This window comes from Xiphophorus hellerii, chromosome 23 (genome assembly GCF_003331165.1).
Source record: "Xiphophorus hellerii strain 12219 chromosome 23, Xiphophorus_hellerii-4.1, whole genome shotgun sequence".
In the NCBI taxonomy this organism is placed as follows: domain Eukaryota; kingdom Metazoa; phylum Chordata; class Actinopteri; order Cyprinodontiformes; family Poeciliidae; genus Xiphophorus; species Xiphophorus hellerii.
In genome coordinates, this window is record NC_045694.1 from 18560912 (window position 1) to 18582244 (window position 21333).

Sequence of the window (21333 nt, forward strand, 5' to 3'; positions counted from 1 at the left end):
AATTCTCCCTAGGTGTGAGAGTGTGTGTGGATGGTTGTTTGTCCTGTATGTCTTTGTGTTGCCCTGCGACAGACTGGCGACCTGTCCAGGGTGAACCCCGCCTCCTGCCTGGAACGTAGCTGGAGATGGGCACCAGCAACCCTCCCGACCCCATTAGGGACAAGGGTGAACAGAAAATGGATGGATGTTCTTTTTTAAACAATACAATCTGAAGTTTACAAATTAACTTTACTATCAATCAAAAATTAATAATAATAAATATTATTAATAATTATAATGAGTATCATCTCAGATCTGGACCCTGTGCTCAATACATCTCCCTCTCTGGGAGCTGACAGCACGTTTAAAAGTTATGGACAGGAGGCTTTGGAGTACGTCTGTGACCGTTCGGGTCACAGACTGCGGCAACTCATTCGCTGGTCCAGAAGGAGCATGCACTTCTCCCAAGCTGTGGGACTTCTTCCAGTTTTTACCTGAAGGTTGAAGTATTTTGTTGGTAAATGATTTTTGGATAAATGATGTGTGTGTTTATTCTGTATATGTGAGAAGGGCTTGCTGTTTGAGAACATCAGTGTGCAAACACGATCCTTTAACTTTTGTTATTTAATACTAGACCGCATCAGGCAGGTGGCATTCATTAAACATTTTTTTCTCCTACTTCCTGATAATCAGGTGGTTCCCCAGCTCAGTATTATTAATGAGAAATACAGCATTTTGTTAATAAGCTACTGGTTGCAGTTATTGTTGCTCTTAGCCAAACAAAACCAATTGCTGCACACTACCACCCATCTCAGAGTGTGTGCATTTCCTCATGCCGTCCTTTCTCTTGTATCTGTATGTGGGTCACACACACTCAAGCCCCAGCACTATTTTCCCTCTTGTTTTGTCTGTTTTCACAAAAAGGTCGGTGGTTCCCCATCATCCTGGCTCAGTTCTTTGTTGAATCTCCACAACAAAGAATGGGATATGGATTCTCCATATTCTTTGACTATAGAGAATTATTTCCCTTCTTTCCTTGTAACCTTCTAACCTTGTAGGGTTAGTGCCCTTTGAACTTTATGCAGTGATCCCTTCATTATCACAAGTCCAAAAACCCCAATGAGTGGGCAGCTAACCAAAGATTTCTGTTTTTAAGATGATTGGAAGAGCTAAAGTACCCAGAGGGTAAAAAAATGAAAGACACTGATCAGAATTTGAACCCAGAACAAATTTATAACTGGATCACAATGCAACACCGAATGGTTTTTATTCTTAATTTGATTCTGCATCAAAATAATAATAATAAAAAAATCTTTATTGAAAGAATTAAAGACAACAATCTCATAAGGTCTAGTGAGATCGATATTAACCAAAGATAAAAGGAAAGAAGTAGAATAAAATGACCAATTATTTTTATTAAAGTTTGAGTGGTGAACATAGCAAGACCCTTCAACCACTTAATAACTTTAATTCAATTACAATAGAGACAAGCACATATTAGTTAAAGAGTACATGTAAGCGTCTCAAACTTCAGGCTTTGGCTAATTACTATTGGCTATCCCTTGCCAGATTGATGACCGTTCCAAAGAAACAAAAACAAAATATAACACATTACTCTTATATAACTGTACAAAAGGTAAATTGCATTATGTCTGGCAATAGAGGTATACCAGACGATGCATACCTTCTGTATACCAAAAGCCATAGAGGCCATAATATACAAAAGATAATGTTATCTGAAATTAATTATCTATGGTGAACTACTATCAATAACATTATTGTAATTTTACCATTTCTTAATCTTTTGGAAGTGAGAGAGTGAAATCTGATCAACTTGTTTATGTCAAAATAGCATTTTCTGATCCAATGATTTGGCTCCTTATAGTCTCTTGTCTAATATAATTATAATCAAATCTTCCAAATTTCTATTCCAACAGCAAAACCAACTATTTTGGTCTAAGAAAAAACCTAGTGGTTTTGTTTTGTTGTTATTTGGTGGGTCTTATTCCATTCATTGCTGTGGAAGTTAAAAGAAATACAAAATTCTTCAAGTCCAACCAAGAATTATGTGTTAATGCAAAATGAGTAAAACATGAGTGGGAGTAGAATGGTTGGTTTTATGTTTGCTTAATTAAAGGGACCAATTATGTCAACTAATTATCTTGTTAAAGATGTTGTGGGAATGACAGCATGAAAAATAGAAAATATGCAGTTCCCGGATAACAGCTGCCAGCTCCCTGAAAGAAATAGGCCATCTAAATGATCCACCACAACTTCCTTGTTGTTCTTAAAAAGTACTCATACAATTCTTCAGAGGAGTAAAAACTTAGAAAAGAAAATGAAGATAAACAACTGTTGACTCATAGGAACACAAAATAAGCTGAAGTTTCTTAAGAAGTTACCCACCCTTTCTGACTGTTCTCTATAACTGTGAACACTTAGCTCAGGAATCAAACTAATTATATTGTCTAATAGTTTGCCAAAGACTAATATTTCTCTGTGATTTTATTTTTGCAGGCAGGTAAAGAAAGGTTGGTCAGTCACTATAAAGTGAGTCATTTACAAACAAATTAGCACATAGTCAGTTTATCTGTTAATTCTGAAGAAAATAAATAAGAAACACTACCATGATTCATGGAAACAAATAGATTTGTCCTTAGTTGTCTCCTCATTTATTTCCAATAATTTTCTCTATAAGATTGTGGTGTTTTTTTTGTTTTTTTAATCTCTGTTGCACTTGATTCATTACGAACAAATGAAAACAATAACCATAGTTGTTAACTTTATACAAAGCAAAGAGTGAGATGAGAGTAAAGGTGGGTCTTAAAAAACATAAAACAATAACATATGCTACCAAAATATGTCCTCCTACTTCCATTTTGCTCCAATAAGTAAATAATTTTGTGTCAATTTAAATAAAACACTGCATTTCTGTGTAATTCTCTTTGGGATGGAAAACTTTAATGAATGGATCTAGTCATAAAAATGGTTAAATCTCATTCTGAAATTTTTAGTATTATTATTTTCTGCAAATTACCAGTTATTTTTAATGATTTCACATCTGTTTACCATCAGTTACTGCCGTCATTGAATATGACAGAGTACAATTTCAGTTTAAAACAAACTCTGAGTGGCTTCTCGTTGATATATTTTTTATTAACTAGACATGTATGACTATTCTCTGAACAGTAGACTATGAATAATGAATAGGAAACAGAAGACTGCTTAAAATTGTTAATTGTCAGAGCAGCTATGAGACGGGCACACAAATTTAGAGAACCATTTTATTTTTGGTTTTTTAAATGACAGCCTGGTTTAGATCTTCAGTTCAAGCTGTATCACTGAAAAGCGATTAGCAACACAATTTCAGATTTATACAGCAAATATTTATGCTTGTTTTTGGGCTGGACGGTGGTGCAGTGGTTGGCAGCTACAAGGTCCTGCCTGAGGTCTTTCTGCATGAAATTTGCATTTTCTCCTCATGCAAAAGGTTTTCTCCTACAGTAGAAATGCTTTTATGTTAATTGATTACTCTTAGTTGCACTGAGGTGCCAGTGTGTGCATGCATGGTTGTTTGTCCTGTGATGGCCTAGCAACATGTCCTGCCTCAAGTTCATGAAACCTAAGAAGAAGCTTTTTCAAAAAAGTGAAACTACTAATTTTCTCCACACCTACTCAGGAAAAGCTGATGTGTATTGGAAAAACCTAAGTTAAAAAAATACACATTATTAAACTTTAACAAATAGGAATACTTACAGAACAGCAAGATCCAGGAAGTAAGTAAAAGAAAAGACGAAATGGAAGTTGAGGAATTCTCCACACCCTCCAATCAAGCTTGGGCGACAAAAACAGCAATCAAAAACCGGTCATACTCATATCTAATAAATACCTTACAATTGTATTGAGAACACGAGATTGAGGTTAACTGCAGGGAGGGAAACAGGAAAGTTAACAGCGGCTAATCATCACGTACAGGTGAGGTGAACACCTGACAGATAGACGCAGGATGGCCTGAAAGGTCATGGGATAAGAGACGTCAGAGGAGGCGGGGCAGCTGCCCTGTGCAGGAAACTGCATTTAAATAGAAAAGCCCAGGGGGAGTGTGCACTACATCCGAGACTTCACCGCGGAGAAACAGAAGCATCATTTTAGCTGGAAAACTAAAAATCTGTTTCAGAAAGAGTCGAGCGGTGAAGAGGAAACTTGAATCATGTGTGGTAAGTCTTCTTCTTAATACCCGTGAATTATCATTCTTGTTTCTGAATTAAAAAAAAAAAAAAAAAGCTATTGCGCGCATTTTGTGAAGAAAGCAACACACGATATGCTGATAAACTTCTACTGTTGTTCAGATTTGGATGTAATTCTAAGGATGAAAACTTGAGTTTAAATGTCTGTGATTTCCGACATTTTCGCTGTGGATCTTGAAGCGTGAAGGACTTTTACGCACAGCTGCTACGTGTCAGTGTCGTCGTTTGACTGTATACTCAAGGGCAAGGAAGCTGCAGATGATTGATCCTGTTTAGAGATGACTTAGAAGCCCGATGTTAACTTTTCTCCATTGATTGGCAAATACCTATAGGCTACATAGTGCGCGCTGCTCCTCTGTCTGCTATTACAACAAAACCATTTTTACAACTGAGAGTAAATCTTTAACCGTTCCCCAGCCTCGCCTCGTTTATGTGAAGAAGAAGGCAGGATCAGCGATGTTTAACCTCACCCTGCCTCTGCCTGTCTGCTCCAACACTGCGCGCAGTGTGCGTCCTGTCAATGGGTTAGCTGTGTACTCACAAAACGTTTTTAAGACCCCCCACGCACACAATTTTGGAGGAAAATACACACGCCTATTGACATACATTCACAGTTTGTGTAGTGCCTTACCTCCAACACCAGCAAGAAAAATGTGTGTAAAGATTGAATGAGACAAGTGGTCATATACAGTACTTGATGATAGAAGGTAGAAATCTAGAAAAAATGCCTGCTTGTATGACTTTATTGCATTATTTATAGTCAATGTGTCCAAAATGCCATTAAGCAAAATTATAGTGCCAAGCCTGAGTTTGAATAAAAGAGGAGCACTGTGCTCTGCAACCAAGACTTGAATTATATTTCTGGTTCTCTTTTTTATTGAAAGGGATTTTTGCTTACCTGAACTACCAAGTGCCACGCACCCGAAAGGAGATATTTGAGACGCTGGTGAAGGGTCTGCTGAGGCTGGAGTACAGAGGGTACGATTCAGCAGGTGAGACAGTTGCACAGTACTTGCACTTACACAGAAACACACACACAGAATGAATAATACGTAAAGCTTTAAGGAAAACAGCTTTGGAAATACTTACTCAAATTCAATCATTAAAGAGATGGTTTGGATTCTTTGAAGCATGGTTCTGTGAAGATGTTATGGGAAGATGCCCCCATAACATCTTCCCATAATTTGTAAATAAATTTTTACTAATTTATTTATATTTGTAAAAATATAAATAAATCCCTATAGTGGTGGAAGGCTAACAGACCACAAGGCATGAGTGTTCCAGCTGAGTTTAGCTATTTAAAACAACTCACAAACAGAAAATGTTCATATCTACCGGATGCAACTCCGTATTAGCACACCTTGAACATCTATACCTCACATTGTAAACATAATAAGTTTGGGGAGGTGAACAGCTACTTTCCTAAAGAGATTATCAGCTTGATCAATCCACCAGGCTAATTTTCCAATACCTGGAAAAGCAGAGGAACGTCTGATCTTTGATGACGTTGCACAAGTGACAGAATGTTGCACACTTCAAAAATTTACTCCATTCTTGGATCACTGACAAGTTGCAGCTTATAAGGTTGATTGTCACAGGAGCCAGCCTCAGCCAATGTCACTTTGATGAATAAAACACAAATCCTTTAGCAGAGAAATTCTGCATTGTATCACATTGATATGGGCATTCTCAGATTAAATTGCTTAAAATAGTTTAAATCACCTGAAACCTTCTGAATAGCTCTTAGCCTTTAGCTTTTCTCTAAACTTAAGACATCATTGAGGGAAACTATTAATGATAATAACTTAATAGAAGCTAACTACAGGTTCATAAAATTGGAAAAAAGTCACAGTCTTCCAACATAGGACTCTACAGGAAGCAGACTGTTGCTGCAAGGATTTGATCATAAACACCCCCATCAGTTTAAAAACGTTATAGGAAAACAGACCTCACAACTGATATTGTGTAAAAACTGGTTTATCAGGTTGAGTCTATTAAAATAACTGATTTCAACATTGCCCAAAAATCGGCAAATCTTTTCATCTAGGTTTTAAGGGTTGAAGCATTTGTACTTCAGTTGTTACTCATTTAGTTTTGTTTGGAAGATTAAATGTTTCAGATCTGTTATAGTTTGAGAGAGAATTTTTAAAGGTACAATCATTCTGGAGTTAGGTTATATGGTTAAAATTACAATTGAATAAAAAGTGTAACTGACAGATGTTTTTTTTTTTTTTACCTAAATGCTTAATAAGCTCCAAAGAGACACACCCATATTTACTGCACCTTGTGTTTGTCCATCCTATTTGAACAGGATGAGCTGCTTTAGCTTAGACACACTTGCAGATAGACAGACTCCTCATTTGGACATTAACTAGCAAAAGATACTTTAACTGTGTTTACTTCACATCCACAAGCCAAATCTTACTGCGTCTCGAGCCTTATCACACTGTTTACATATTTTCTGCCCGCCATGAGTAAGACATGTCTGGGGAATGTGGTTTTGTAAAAACCAGTTGGAGTTGTCATTCATAAAAGGAGCAATAATTGCACGGAAGCATTCATAACTCACATTCCAGAGACCTGAGTTTGACATTTTCTGGTTTTCCGTCCGCAGGTGTTGCCGTAGACGGCCCCACCAAGACAACCACTGACCTCAACAACAACAACAGTATCTGCTTAATCAAGAAGAAGGGCAAGGTCAAGGCTCTGGAGGAGGAGATCTACCGTGAGTTCTCATATGATTGATTTCATTTCTTGCAGTTCCATAAAACCCTTTAATGATATGTCATTTTTAGTAATAAATAACACAAACCAACTTGCTGAATTTGATGACATCCAGCATTATTCTCTCATGTTATTCTTTGCTGTTCAGAAAAAGACCGGGACATCAATGAGACTCTTCACACACACTTTGGCCTGGCTCACACTCGCTGGGCTACGCACGGAGAGCCGAGTGCTGTCAACAGTCACCCCCAGCGATCCGACAAAAACAATGGTAATAAGTCCTTTCCTGACCTGATCATCAATCATATGAAAGGACTGAATTTCTCCTCCACCTTCCTTAGTAGTGACTTCTCGCTTGTCTAGTTTAAATTGTGTCAATATAAATCTTGTAAAACTGCTTTTAAAATTATCCTATTTGAAAGAACACAGTGCAGTAAAAGACACACCCATCTGTCTTATTGGTTTTTTAAGGTGTGTTGGTTATGTCCCTTAGCTTTTCCTCATAAGTCTGAAATGAAACAAAATGATTCCACTCTAAAATCACATTAATTTTGCAAACAGGTTGTAATCCTGTAAGTTATCCTTCTAGATCTTTGCGATGTAGTAATACTTTGTTAGCACATTGCAAATTGTTGCTTTGTGCAAGTGCTAAAGCCAAATTATTCTTTAAATAGCCAGCCAGACTTGCTTCACCACACACCAAGCTTGTATTTCCGAGAAGGTGTGGCAGCTTTCCATTGAACTCTAGTTTTTTGTGTTTTGAATTCAAAAAACATGAAAAGCCTTGAAAAAGAACTTATGTCTGGTTTCCTTTTTTAGAGTTTGTCGTCATCCACAACGGCATTATAACCAACTACAAAGAGCTGAAGAAGTACCTGGTGAGTTGCCATGAATTTCTTTCTGAAGAAACAGGTTAGTGCGATAATTAAACCTGCCCTCCACTACAAAGTTTATATTATTACTGGAGGCCTTATGGTTACAAAGGAAAACTTTCATGATGATTTCTTGAATGAAATCTGAAGACCAAAATTATACGATTTATATCATATTGTTTTAAAAAACAAAGTCAAGGACAGAGCTTTTAGCGTTGAAGAAGTAACAAAGTTGTAACTATGATGAATAAAAAAACTACAAATTGGAGAAAAAAGTAGAACTATTAACTATACAAACTGCTTAATCTTGTTTTTTGAGTTATATAGCACAAAGGTTTGCGCATAATTGTGAAGTGGAAAAGAAATTTCACATTCTTCTAAATATTTAAGTGTGATGTGCATAAATATTCTCCCATTTTCTTTCTAAAAATAACCCAATGCAAGAAAATGGGCTTTGAAGATCACCTAAGTAAAGCCCACCTATATCTAATTTGACCTTTGTAGCTTTACAGCTGTTCTGTAAAGGTCTGAAAAGCTTGTCAGAGAACATTAGTTAACAAAGTTGTAGAGAAGTTTAAAGCAGAGTTAGGTTATAAAACGAAATTTAAAGCTTTAAACATCTAATGGAACATTGTGGTACTCTGGAGAACTTGCAGAGTACCACAATTGGCAGAATCATTTGGCAGAATCTGTTGTTCAGACAAGTTAGTCAAAACCAAAAGCAACAGGAAATCCCATTTTCAGTTTGAGGCCACAGCAAACACATGGAAGAAAGTGTTCTGGTCAGATGAGACCGAAATGTAACTTTCTGTCCTACCTGCAAAACAAAACATGTGGTGGAAAACATTCACCACATGTACATTTACGTACAATAAAAAAAGATTAACACATGGTGAAAAAAGTTCATGAGGTTAAAAATGGCAGCAAAATCTTACATGTTGGTAGCATATTTTGTCAAAAACTTATTTCATAGCAGACTCCGGACTGATTAATACAGTGTTGTTTAATTATCAGGGGGAAAAAATCAGTTAAATCCTTACATTCTCTGACGCCATTTTCATGTGTTAAACCATTTTCTTTCCGTCCCTCAGATCACCAAAGGATACGAATTTGAGTCAGAGACAGATACAGAGGTGATCCCAAAACTGATCAAATATCTGTATGACAATCGAGAAAACAACAGCATCACATTCTCCACACTGGTGGAGAGAGTCATCCAGCAACTGGTGAGCGTCTCACACAGTAAAACCACAATCTAACTTCACACCACCATGTACAGTAGGTTATGTCCTGCTCTTCTGGTGAAACTCAACTCTTTTTCATTATTAATGCAAGAACCTTCCACTCCTCAGCTGAAGTGAAGGAAACTTGCTCTGTTTCGTAAAGTTCTTTCTTAAGTGACACATATTTATATGAGCAAAAACACTTTTAATACTGAGTGAAACAAAACATTGTGAAAAAATATCTCCATGGAAGCGGTCCCAACAGAGTCACATGTGACATCATTACTCATAGAATCAGATGTTTTTTTTTTAGATGAAGCATACTGTTTTACGTTTTCTATTGTGTGAGTAATGTTTTAAAGCTTCATTCAGTCTGCAGTGAGGCTTAACTAAAACGTGCATTTTTGGACTGGAAGTAATGGAAACCAGATAGTCCAACCTTACACTAGTGACACCCTCCTTTTGCTTCCTGTTGCATTCACTCATACCCCCTTTCCTCCCCACCACAGTCCCACACTCAGCCAGCTCTGTTTCCAGTAAGCACCGCGAGCAGCTGTGTGGCCAGCACTTTCGAAACATAGCTGATGTTATACAATACAGCTCCTATTGCTTTTAGACTTTCCCTCCAGTACCTAAATACTCCCAGGCCTCCCCAAGTCACCCCCCGCATCTTTTAAACCCCCACAGAGTGAGAAAAAAATAAGATTTTGTATATTTTAAAGGTGTTTGAGGCAAGACAAATTTGTTTGTCCATTCATGCACAAGGAAATTTTAGTCATTTAGTCAAAAGCTTCACAAAAGCACTTGGCTTGTCCTTAATGGAACACATACAAATTGACAATTTCTGCATGTCACAGAAATACATTATTGTTTATAATTAGCTTAAAGATGTTTAAGCATGTAGCAGTACTCACGGAGCGAGGATTACAACTTAGATAATAACTACATGTTGTCCAAAAACAGAACCTTGAGGATTCCTACTTCTTTTTGCACTCCAGTTCATATTTAGCAAATGTCTTAAAATAAAAAGGTTTCACTTTTTTCTGATTTATCTGACAGTGACACCTGCTTCTCTTCCCTTCTTTTAACATGCAGCTGTAAGATGTGTTTATTTTAGGATGTTCGTTCAGTTAACACAACGTCTCTGTCTCTGTGTGTTATAGGAAGGAGCCTTCTCTCTCGTGTTCAAAAGCCGTCATTACCCTGGAGAGGCTGTGTCCACCAGGTTAGTCAGAACTCACTGACTTGTTCACAGGCAACGCTGAGATTAGGCTTCACATATCATCCATCCAGCCAGATGAGTCGTTGCTGTTATTAACACAATGAAGCAATATCTGGACTGATTAGGAGACGAAGCCCCCGCTTATTAATTATGGCATTACTCTGGAATCCTTTTTGCTTCCAGTAATGGGCAGCTGTGGTCATGTGGGTAGCTCCTCGTCCAGTGGAGTGAGTTGGTATGTTCTGCATATTAAGATCTGAGGTTCAATTCAGACTGCTGTTCCCTCCTGGGCCTCTTCCGAAGCTTTGAGGGCAACGCCCCCCTTTCTGACTCATTTACAGAAAGACTACAGAGTTTCCTGTTTCAGCTCTGGGAAACTGAAGGGGCAAAAATCACCAGGTTAATTACTTCTTATCAACTTTTTTTTTTTTTTGCGTTATACCATTCCCAGGTCAATGAGCGGTCACAGATCAGGAGGAGAGTTATGGGAGTAGGGCTGGTAAATTGAGACGGGTTGGGTGTAACTTGTGCTTTATGCAAACAGTTCATCTAGCAAAACTTGCTGGCTCACTTGCTGGTTAAACCAAAGGCTTGGTTTTCCTGTTTATCAACATGAGCTTGAAAGAAACATTTAAACCAATTATTTTAGCTTGCAAAGTCTATGGCTACACACACGATCTTCATGTTTTAAATGTTCATCATAGTTGATGAAGGTGGAGTGAAGGGCCTATTATCTGATGTAACGGCCTCCACCCTTCTTGTGGTATCAAAGATCAGCCACCCAGCAGGAAAACTGCTGTCTTAATTTCTACTTTTCCTTCTTTGACCTATTTTCACTGTTAGTCATCCATTTAAAGTGTTTGCACATATTTATTTTTCTAACCCACTGAGACATTTCTAATTAATAAGAAAATGATGTGTGGAGACGATGACAACTTAGTGTATAGTTTTCAACCTAGAACATATTTGGAAACTGACCACGTGTCTGTTTGCATGTCTCCTTTGTCAAATCCCACACCCTCTAGAACAATTAAAGAGCATGCATTAGTGAGGCCCAGGAGAAAACTGATGCAGAAAGAAAAGACTGATCTGTACAATAGAAAAACAAAAAGTAAGGAGAGGCTGCTGTTTCTTGACAGGTGGTGTCAAACTTGCATTAAAGGGATAGTTGAGGATTTTTGAGGTGAGGCTCTGTTTAAAGGTTATGATCCATTAATATCATACTTGCAGAAGATAACTCTCTTTATTTCTGTTTTTATAGGGGTCACTTAAACAAAAGTATCCTTTGTTTAAGTAACTGTTATGAAAGTAAAGTGCTAACGATAAAATATATTCAAACTAATAGTTGTGTAAACCTTTACATCCTAAAATGATGCAGACACACCTTGAATATCTGCAAAACTTTAGTTAATAAATGTATTAGATTTGGTACAATTGATATGATAAGGAAGTAAACAAACAGAATTGAAGATAGGGGGAAAAACTTTATTTTAACTTACAATGACACAACATGATCAGGTATCAGGCTATAAAGGAGAGCATGTTATTGTATCTGACATTGCTTTGTGTTTAAAAAACCTAACCATTGTCCCTCTCCCGTTCCTTCTTTCCGACTCCATCTCTTCCGCCTTGCCTGCTTTGTTCTCATCTCGGCAGGAGAGGAAGTCCGCTGCTCATCGGTGTGCGAAGTGAGCACGAGCTGCCAACCGAGCAAATCCCTGTGCAGTACAACAGTGGTAAGCTCTGTTCCTTTTGTCCTGCTGTCATCCACTTTTACCACATCTTAAATTCACTGCCTCAGCAGCAGCACATCACCTGATCACAGTTGTTCAAATGGGTTGTATTTAGAAATATCCTCCAGCTGTTTTTTTCATCAATTGCACAACTTATGAAAAGTTGCTGATTTAAAAAAAAATCTAAGAGTGGAGGACAGACTCTCTTATTTTTAACTGTATTTTCTATAGGAACAGTCTTCATTTTTTTGTCTTTTATATCTTGTTATTTAGATTTTGTTATATGATGTAACTCTTCTTTCGAAAACATTTTATAAGTTATAACCACAAAGAGCCTTTTTGTGGTTGAGCAACAAAATAAAATATGTCTATAGCTACAAAACCTTCTTAACTAATACAAAATATTAATAGATTTAAAGTTATACACCATTTTAAAATTAGTTTTTATTGTGAAATTAAAATACATTTATTTTCTTTATTAGATTAAATAAGAAAAAGGTACATTTTTAAAATGAATCCTTTCCTTAGATAGATCATAAAAATGAAAGCTACACAAAAGTAATTTGAATAAGAAACAAACTGAAATGTAGCAAGTTCTTAAACCAGCGTCTATATTATCATTGATTATACAAAGTAATGTTATTCAGTGATTGCAGTTTTGTTTGCATTGTGTTTTTATAGTTCTGCAAAAAAAAAATACAAGAACATACATTAGTTAAATGTAAGGAATGCAAAGAATAAACAAGTATTGTACACAGGTTTCTGGGGTACTGTTCTCTCAATCCTAAGCATAATATACAGACTAACAATAGATTTAGCAAATTCAAACAGGAATAAACAGCAAATATTTGTCATTTGTCTTTTAGCTGCTCATATGAAGAATCTGGGAATACAATAGAGTCAGTCATTAATATATTTTATGTGTTTGGGCCTGAAGCTTTCTTGCTAATTCTTTCAGGTTGGAGAGATAGTTCTCTCAAGAAAGATCAATACATCCCTGTCCATAAGAAACTAAATTAACACACTTTCTCATTACTGTATAGAAATTAAATAAAACAATCTTTACATAGAGTTTTTATTGGAACTAAAACACCAAATATGAAACCAGCACCAATGGACTTCACACAAAAAAAATATGTCCTTATGTTTCTGGATAAAGGTCTCTTTTCCTGTGGGTTAAAGTTTCAACTTGCTTTTCTGAACTTTGTCTGCTGCTGCCAACAGAAACAAGCCCACAATGTCTGCCAAAAGACATTGTGTTGGAGTAACATGAGATGTTTTTGGTCAATGATAATTATTACACAATCACTTTTTTCGGAGGACTTTCCTTGAAAGATGTTTTTATTTAAAGAGTTACTGTTGAACACCTCTGCAGGTTTTGCTAGAGTAAACCGTAAAGAGAGTTTTTCTTTGCTGTACTTCATTCATTACTTTGCTTAAGAATGGGACACTGTGATCCCTCTCTGTATGATAACCCTAAGTGCCACATTTAAACAAACTCTTTAACAAACATGTCTTCCTTGATCTAAATGTTTTTTATTCAAAACTGAAAAGTAACAAAATTGCTTTAGGTGTTATAAAACGTAACATATTGAAATATTAAATGTAGTACTTCTATTTTGGTTATTTTGATTAACTAACCTAAGTAAAAAATATAGAACAAACACTGGACAAACTATTGAATAACTTTAAGCATACATGATTATTTTGCAGATCGTTACACCTTCTTGGTGTTCTGCTCTATTTGTTCTAGAGAAGGACAAGTACACTGAGATAATATTAGCCAATTTACTGGCCTGTCTGCTACGGGTCGCCAGCTGCTGTTTGTATGTCCCTATCTCTAGTTTTAAAACAGTTTTACCATTCATAAAAAGTCCGGTCAGCATTCCTTTAGTTTCCCCATTATCACTGTTAGTCTTGTAAGCATAGGCAATGTGTGGGAGCTTTTAATCTGTCACCTGACTGGCAGTGTGCTGCAACAGGTTGGGGACGGCCAATGCTGCTCTATTCTTTACGCTACGCAACCAGAGAAAAACTCCACCTAATCAGGTGTTTCCTTTAGCAACTGTAATTTTAAAATCTTTATTACACCTTGAAAACTTTATAATTGGCACATGCCTACTCCAAACTCAGTTATGCTCTGTAAATGTGAGCAGTGTAAACAACTGCATACTTCGTCTGTTTGCTTTATTTCTCTTGTGCTTATAAATTATTCTTCACTATCTTATCAGCAGAACATGCGGTTATTAATGATCTATATAAGAGAAGTGCAAAGTCCAAAGCAGCACAATTATTTTGTTTAAATGACGCAGAGAATTCTGGCCAGGTGTTTTGTAAGTGTAATGGAAGATAATAGTTGTTGAATTGTTTTAAAATTGATTAATTAATAAATTGATTAATTGAAGAAGGAAAGTATGAGTAAAGACTGCACAATAGAAGAAAGAGCTTTTCGTGAGAGACAGAAATTTTTCTGTGGGAAACAATGAGACTTTAATTAATGGGATCATTAGTAAGGAATCTGTTATGGTGACAGTTAAACTCAGTATAATTTTTGTTTCTGTCACCTGCTTCCTTAAGCTGAAAGGGCAGATGAGTTTAAATCTTAGACTGAATATCTATAGAGCTAACCAAACCATCTCTGCTCTTCAACTATTTTTCTAAGTATAAAACTCCTGGTTCACTCTCTTGAGATTCACCAGTTTTCTAAAGGTTGCTTTTAATTTAAAAATAAACAGTAATATACAAAGTAGTTCTGAATATATCATAGAAAGTAATAGTTTGTTGTACTTAAATGTATCAGTGTCAGTTTTTGAGCAGATGAAGCAGTCTCTTGTCTTGGAAAGCTGCTACATGTTTTATCTACAGTCTCATGATTCTGTGCTGTTTCATCTAAAAGGACATCCTAGGATATTTTCTTTTGTGTAAATGTACAATTACAGTGAAACTGGAAACTTAGTCAAAGATTTCTTACTTCCTAAAGATCTGATTTAACCCACTAACTCTTGAATTAAACCTATGTAGGTCACATAAAGGAAGACGTTCATGAGAAGAACAGCCATAATCGCACGGACTCGCCCAACGCCATCAACTCAAACGAAGATGGCAGGGCTGTGGAGTACTACTTTGCCTCTGACGCTAGGTGGGGAAGAATTTGTCTTGTGAATTAAGCATGGAGCTATGTTATTCAGCTTTTCACAGCCATTATGCCTTCTCATCTGTCCCCACGTCTGCCTAGTGCACATTTCTATTGCACTAGGCACGTCTGCCTAGTGCACATTTCTATTGCTTGCTGCAGCACTCATTTGCTTCCTTCCTGTGTTTCTGCGTCCACAGTGCCATCATCGAGCACACTAACAAGGTGTTGTACATGGAGGATGATGACATTGCAGTTGTGAAAGGAGGTGAACTCTCCATCCACAGGATTAACCGGCAGGCCGGTGAGGATCCAGTGAGAGCAATTCAGACGCTGCAGATGGAGCTGCAGCAGATCATGAAAGGTTGGAAAACTGTTTCTACCGTGTCAAATTGCCTTTGTTTTAATTTAATTGACAGGAACTCCACTAGAAGAGAGTAACACTTAGATAAATGCTTATATGGGGGTGCCTGCACTATGATATTGGGTCAGATCAATGTAATAGACTGATACTTGCTCGCCCTCTGCTGGCTGAATAGGGGAAAACACTATGCCTATAGTAATTTTTCAGTTAATGTTGTCTGCACATTATTGCCAAATGTTTTGAAATAGTAGGCTTTACACTCATAACTTTTGAGAATATCCCAAAAAGGATATTGCTTTGTGGACAGAAAATACCCTCCCAAAACTATTTCTCACAGTTGCATGATTCTCCAATCCAAAGAACCAACCTCCAACACTAGTGTGCCAACACTTTGCATTACACCTGGTTATGTCAGGTTTGGATGCAGCAGCTCAGCTATGCTAACCTATTCTGCGCTCGTTATTCTTGAGCTAGTCTGAAGCCGTCATAATGTTTGCAGCCAGCTGTAGACAGACGATGCCTCAACTTGCCCCATATTCACTCTGATCTTACAGGGCTTACCACTGGCAGTTGAGTTGCTGCTGTTCCTAATCTACTTTGTTATGACAACACTAACCGGTGACCAAGAAATGTTAATTGCGGAGGAAATTACATGAATGCACGGCACCATGCTGGAGTTTAATGAGCTCTTGAGAGGGATGCACTCTATCACAAATGTTTGCAGAAGCATGACAAGTTGCTTCAATTTAAAGATTGGAGTGGTGTCTCAATACCTTTAGCAATAAAGTGTCTATCTTTTCTTTTTTTTTTTGTTAAGAAGAAAAATTTCATTGTCATTGTGTATCGTTCTTATGTCTTCTTAATCTCTGCAGGAAACTTTGAAGCTTTTATGCAGAAGGAGATCTTTGAGCAGCCGGAATCAGTAGTTAACACCATGAGAGGCCGGATTTGTTTTGAGACTAATACAGGTGATCACATGTTTTTTTTTAAAAGTCCTGTTTTTAATCATTTCATACTTTCTTAGCAAAAATCCTATTTAGAATCATTAGGAATTTGGTAGATTATTTCTTTAAAACTTCCAGTGTTTCAAATATGAAACAGGTGTCGAGATAAACTGTTCCAATAAATTAAACTGTCTTTTCCTTTATTTCCCAAGTGATTCTTGGAGGCTTGAAGGATCACCTGAAGGAGATCAAACGCTGCAGGCGGCTTATCGTGATAGGCTGTGGCACTAGTTTCCACGCTGCAGTTGCTGTAAGTACAGCTAGTCAATTGTCATATATGCCTTTAGAAGATCTCATGACATTTCATGGTCAAAACTCGAACATACCCATGACAGTGCTAATAAAGCGTCTGTTTTTCTTTTTCTTCTGCTCAGACCAGACAGATCCTGGAGGAACTGACAGAACTGCCCGTCATGGTGGAGCTGGCCAGCGACTTCTTGGACCGCAACACCCCAGTCTTCAGAGACGACGTTTGCTTCTTCATCAGTCAGTCAGGTAAAATAACCTCCATCCGAGGTTGTGTTTTTTTTTTTTTCATTTTTCTTTCTGTCACTAAAGCCTGGATCCTAAAAATATCTTAAAATAACTTCTCACCTCTCATGTGAAACAACTTCATGCCAAGTTCTGCTTTAAGCTTGACCTTAATGTTCTATAATTATACATTATAATGTTTCACTCTCTCCGCCCCTTCAGGGGAGACAGCGGACACCCTGATGGCCCTGCGATATTGCAAGGATCGAGGGGCTCTTACTGTGGGTATCACCAACACTGTGGGGAGCTCCATCTGCAGAGAGACTGACTGTGGGGTCCACATCAATGCAGGACCGGAAATAGGAGTGGCTAGTACTAAGGTACACTCCCCTCAGCATAATCAGTCTGTAATTAACTACATTTCAAATCACTACATTATTTTGAAGGTTTTCTTCTATTTGAATCAGAGCATACATACGCTCATCATGGACTTTTCATTACATATTTGAACTAATCTTATTCCTGGATTAAGTAACATACAAACAAACAACTCCAGAAATTTTTCTGAAAACTAAGTAGGAGCACATTTAATTCATTGTGGATTGTATCTAATCACACAGTCATTATGCAAACTGTCCAAACTATTTACATTACATTCACACATATTCATCAATATTTGCCTACATGTCACTTTAACAAGTTGCAGAGAAACTACATGGCTTTTCTAGCCACTGACGAGGTCCTGGCATAATTCTCACCAAATATTTGGCAAGCTTTCTTATCAGAATTGGTGGAGTTCATTTAAACTGATTACTTTCCTGGATTTTAAGCATACTGCATAAATATTTAACAGACCAAAGGTCAGGACTATTCTGGAAAATAACATTAGTGTCCTTTGTCCATTCCATACTAGTTTCTGTGTGTTTTTGCCATCAACCTTTTTCCAAGTTTCTAATATTGCATCCAAGTTCAGAAGAAATGAAGTTATCAGTCATAAACTGGCATTTAACCTTAAGAGGAGTGTGTGTAAACTTCTCTCCAGTGCTACAGATTATGAGACTGATAGAATATCAATTTGGAATCCTCCTTTCAGCAAAGTCATACTTAGGAAGCACCGCTGAGCACTAAAATAAACATTTTCCTTTCAGAGAAAAAGCTTTATTTCCACATATGTATAGATTTTTTTTTTTACATGAATAGCCTTCAACAAATCAAATGATTTTCACTTATACACAAACCAACAGTTTTAATTAAATGCTAACTAAGAAAAGAGTAGGTCGAGGAATATGAACACAGAGTTGTGCAATTTGATACTGTTTTTGCTTTTACTGGACCAGATAGTCTTTACTCAGGTGTTGAGTGTCTGCTTCCCTTTCAGGCCTATACCAGTCAGTTTGTGTCCCTCATCATGTTTGGCCTGATGATGAGTGAAGACAGACTCTCACTGCAGAAGAGAAGACTGGAGATCATTCACAGCCTCAAGATGCTACCAGGTTAGTATTACCAATTGCAGGATCTAAAAACCAAAACAGAAATAACTCTTTAAATATGTATAAGGATTCTAGATCATGTTAGAAAAATAGTGTGATGCAATAGCTGTGTGAAAAGGTAGATCTTTAATCCATAAGATATCAATGTGACCATGACTAACTTTTATACATTCTCACAGAGCTGATAAAAAAGGTGTTGTCACTGGATGAGAAGATTAAGACCATAGCCAACGAGCTGTATCAGCAAAGGTCACTTTTGGTTATGGGACGAGGGTACAACTACGCCACTTGCCTTGAGGGGGCGCTGGTGAGTTAAGGATTTCATAGTACTGTAGCCTCTGAATAACTAATTTCTCCCTGCTATTACATAAATTTTATACATGCTATATATATGTGCACTTTTTATGCACCTTATATTAAGAAATGTTAGAGTAGAGAAGTTACATTAATTAATTTATAATCACATATTTAACATAATCTCAATAAATTTTATTTTCCTTATTTTATTGTAGAAAATCAAGGAAATCACATACATGCACTCAGAGGGCATCCTGGCCGGAGAACTGAAGCACGGTCCTTTGGCACTCATCGACAAAGACATGCCAGTCATCATGGTTATCATGCGTGACGGCTGCTACACCAAGTGTCAGAATGCTTTGCAACAGGTCACTGCCAGATCGGTAAGCCCTGAATAGAATATATAAAAAAATAAATAAACACACACACATTTTGCTAGAGGAAGCCCTCAAGGTGGTAAAACGTAATCCTTACGCTGTGCAACTTCTTGGTTTCTCTCTCCAACAGGGCCGACCCATTCTTCTGTGCTCTCAGGATGATTCAGAGCTGATGAAAAATGCATACAAGACCATTGAGCTGCCACAGACTGTGGATTGTCTGCAGGGCATCCTCAGTGTCATCCCCCTACAGCTGATGTCCTTCCACCTAGCTGTCCTGCGAGGATATGATGTAAGTAGCAGATTTTCTTACGCACAAGAACTTTTGACATACATCAGACATTTTGTACCAGATTCAAATATTCCGACTCCTGTAGGTCAGTGCGATTTAATATAGCAAAACATAGAGGTGCAAAAATAAAACACACAGGACATCAGAATGGTAGCAGCATTATGCTTAGGGATGTCAAAGTTCAGACCTAAATCTGGCTGTGAATTTATTCATTGTCTGTGAGGTGTGCCTCAGGAAGCTTCTTTTCCCAGATACTTTGTTTTTTGGTGTGTGGCAACAAACTGGCTTTGCAACTCGTTGTATAATGGCAGTGTTTCCTTCCAATGTAAAAGAGAAGGAACTTTTTCTTAGTTGTTGCGTACATTTCTCCAGGTTAAGATTTATGTCTGAATTCATGGGAACTTGACTTTCTTGTACAACTCACCTTTTGTAATACAGTGTCCAAATTTGGTCATTTTACTGTACACCCGCAGTGATTGATCTTATGTAATTTTCTCAACTGCTCTCTCACACTCTCTTTTTCCAGGTTGACTGTCCCAGAAACTTGGCCAAGTCTGTGACTGTGGAATAATTACAGTCTACAAAGCTCAGCAGAGGAGACATGTGGCCTTGGGTGATTTACGGAGCAATTGTGCAATCAAACATCGGGTGTGTGTGGAAGGGTTGGGGTGAAGAATGGGGACCATAGTGTGTTTGGATTATACTGTGAGTTAAAGAGAAAGCTGCAGAGCAAAGAAGGGTTTAAAAAGGCACTATAAAGAAAAAAGACACAGAAAATCAGAAATGTGAAATCTGACCACAGCTTTATGGAACAATCCATAAAGCATTCTCAACAATGCTGACAGCCAAAGAAACCTTCTGTGCCTTTTTATCGTTAGTTGAGCCAAAACCTGTCATATGAATAACCGTAAGGAACGGAAATGGTACACTGAAGTGTTTACTATTGTGCAATATGGACCGCAAACTCAGATTTTGAATGTACATTATGACAAGGTCATTAATTCTCCCCCTATGTTGTACGTCATTGTAAAATTCAAAAATTTTGTTATTATAGTGTCATTTTCTAAATTTCATTGTAAAATCATCAAATTACTGGGCCTGAAGAACCAGTGAACTATAATCTTATTTTTTTATATTGTAATTATATTTTAATTTAAATATTTTGTTTTGAGGCCAGTTCTAAGGTGTTCATCCAGGTCTTTTTTTAAGGTTTCTTTACTTCTTTTTGCCATGGGGAATTTGTAAAAGCACAAAAAGCACTGCAACGCTGCAGTAAAAAACTAATTATTATAAATCATTTTTATTACATTTGACAACTATTTTTATGGATCCTATGGCAATGATATTCTGTATATAATAGAATTTTTTTATTTTGTTTTTATAGGGGCTAAGCAGATAACGTGATTGACATCTTTATGATTGTATTTGATATTGTGTGTTTTATAATGTTAAATAAGCACTACCAATCAATAAATTAATGAATTATTACTTTCAGGCTGGTCAGTTGTTTTTTCTTTTCTTTTTCTTTCTTGTATGGATCACTCTTCATTGGACAATTCATTGTGTGTGTTTTAATTGATTTAGTTTGAAATGTTTTTGGTATTTTTGAGGCTTTTAAGAGGCTAAATGTTAGCCTGATTTGTTGATTCACAAAAAAGAAATTTGATATACAGAAAGTTGCTGGAACTCCAGTCTCACCATCTACACTGAAGTTTTATACTAATAATGATTGTGAGTGTTAACCAACAAAATAAAAAATTGGAAAACTCCACATATTTAAGATTTGCAGGCTTTCCACATGGAGAAGTCAAGTGTCACATCAAGCGAGATAAAAAGCTTTGCTATTTGACCTAAATGGCAAGAACAGTGTCTGCACCACCTGTTGAGCATGACGTTGGTAGCATC

General features: G+C 37.0%; 1 protein-coding gene across 1 annotated transcript; it reads left to right on the top strand.

Annotated features, from left to right (window-relative positions):
• The first annotated feature begins 4060 nt into the window (after positions 1-4060).
• LOC116714738 (glutamine--fructose-6-phosphate aminotransferase [isomerizing] 2-like) lies at positions 4061-20922 on the top strand. Its single transcript, XM_032555468.1, has 19 exons — positions 4061-4196; positions 5111-5218; positions 6841-6951; positions 7099-7221; positions 7770-7828; positions 8914-9048; positions 10209-10270; positions 11924-12003; positions 15022-15139; positions 15334-15497; positions 16370-16465; positions 16654-16751; positions 16876-16996; positions 17195-17352; positions 18351-18465; positions 18642-18769; positions 18975-19142; positions 19267-19428; positions 19955-20922. Exons 1-19 carry the CDS (start codon positions 4190-4192, stop codon positions 19997-19999), a joined length of 2058 nt encoding a protein of 685 aa, XP_032411359.1. The 5' UTR covers positions 4061-4189; the 3' UTR covers positions 20000-20922.
• The last annotated feature ends 411 nt before the right edge of the window (positions 20923-21333 follow it).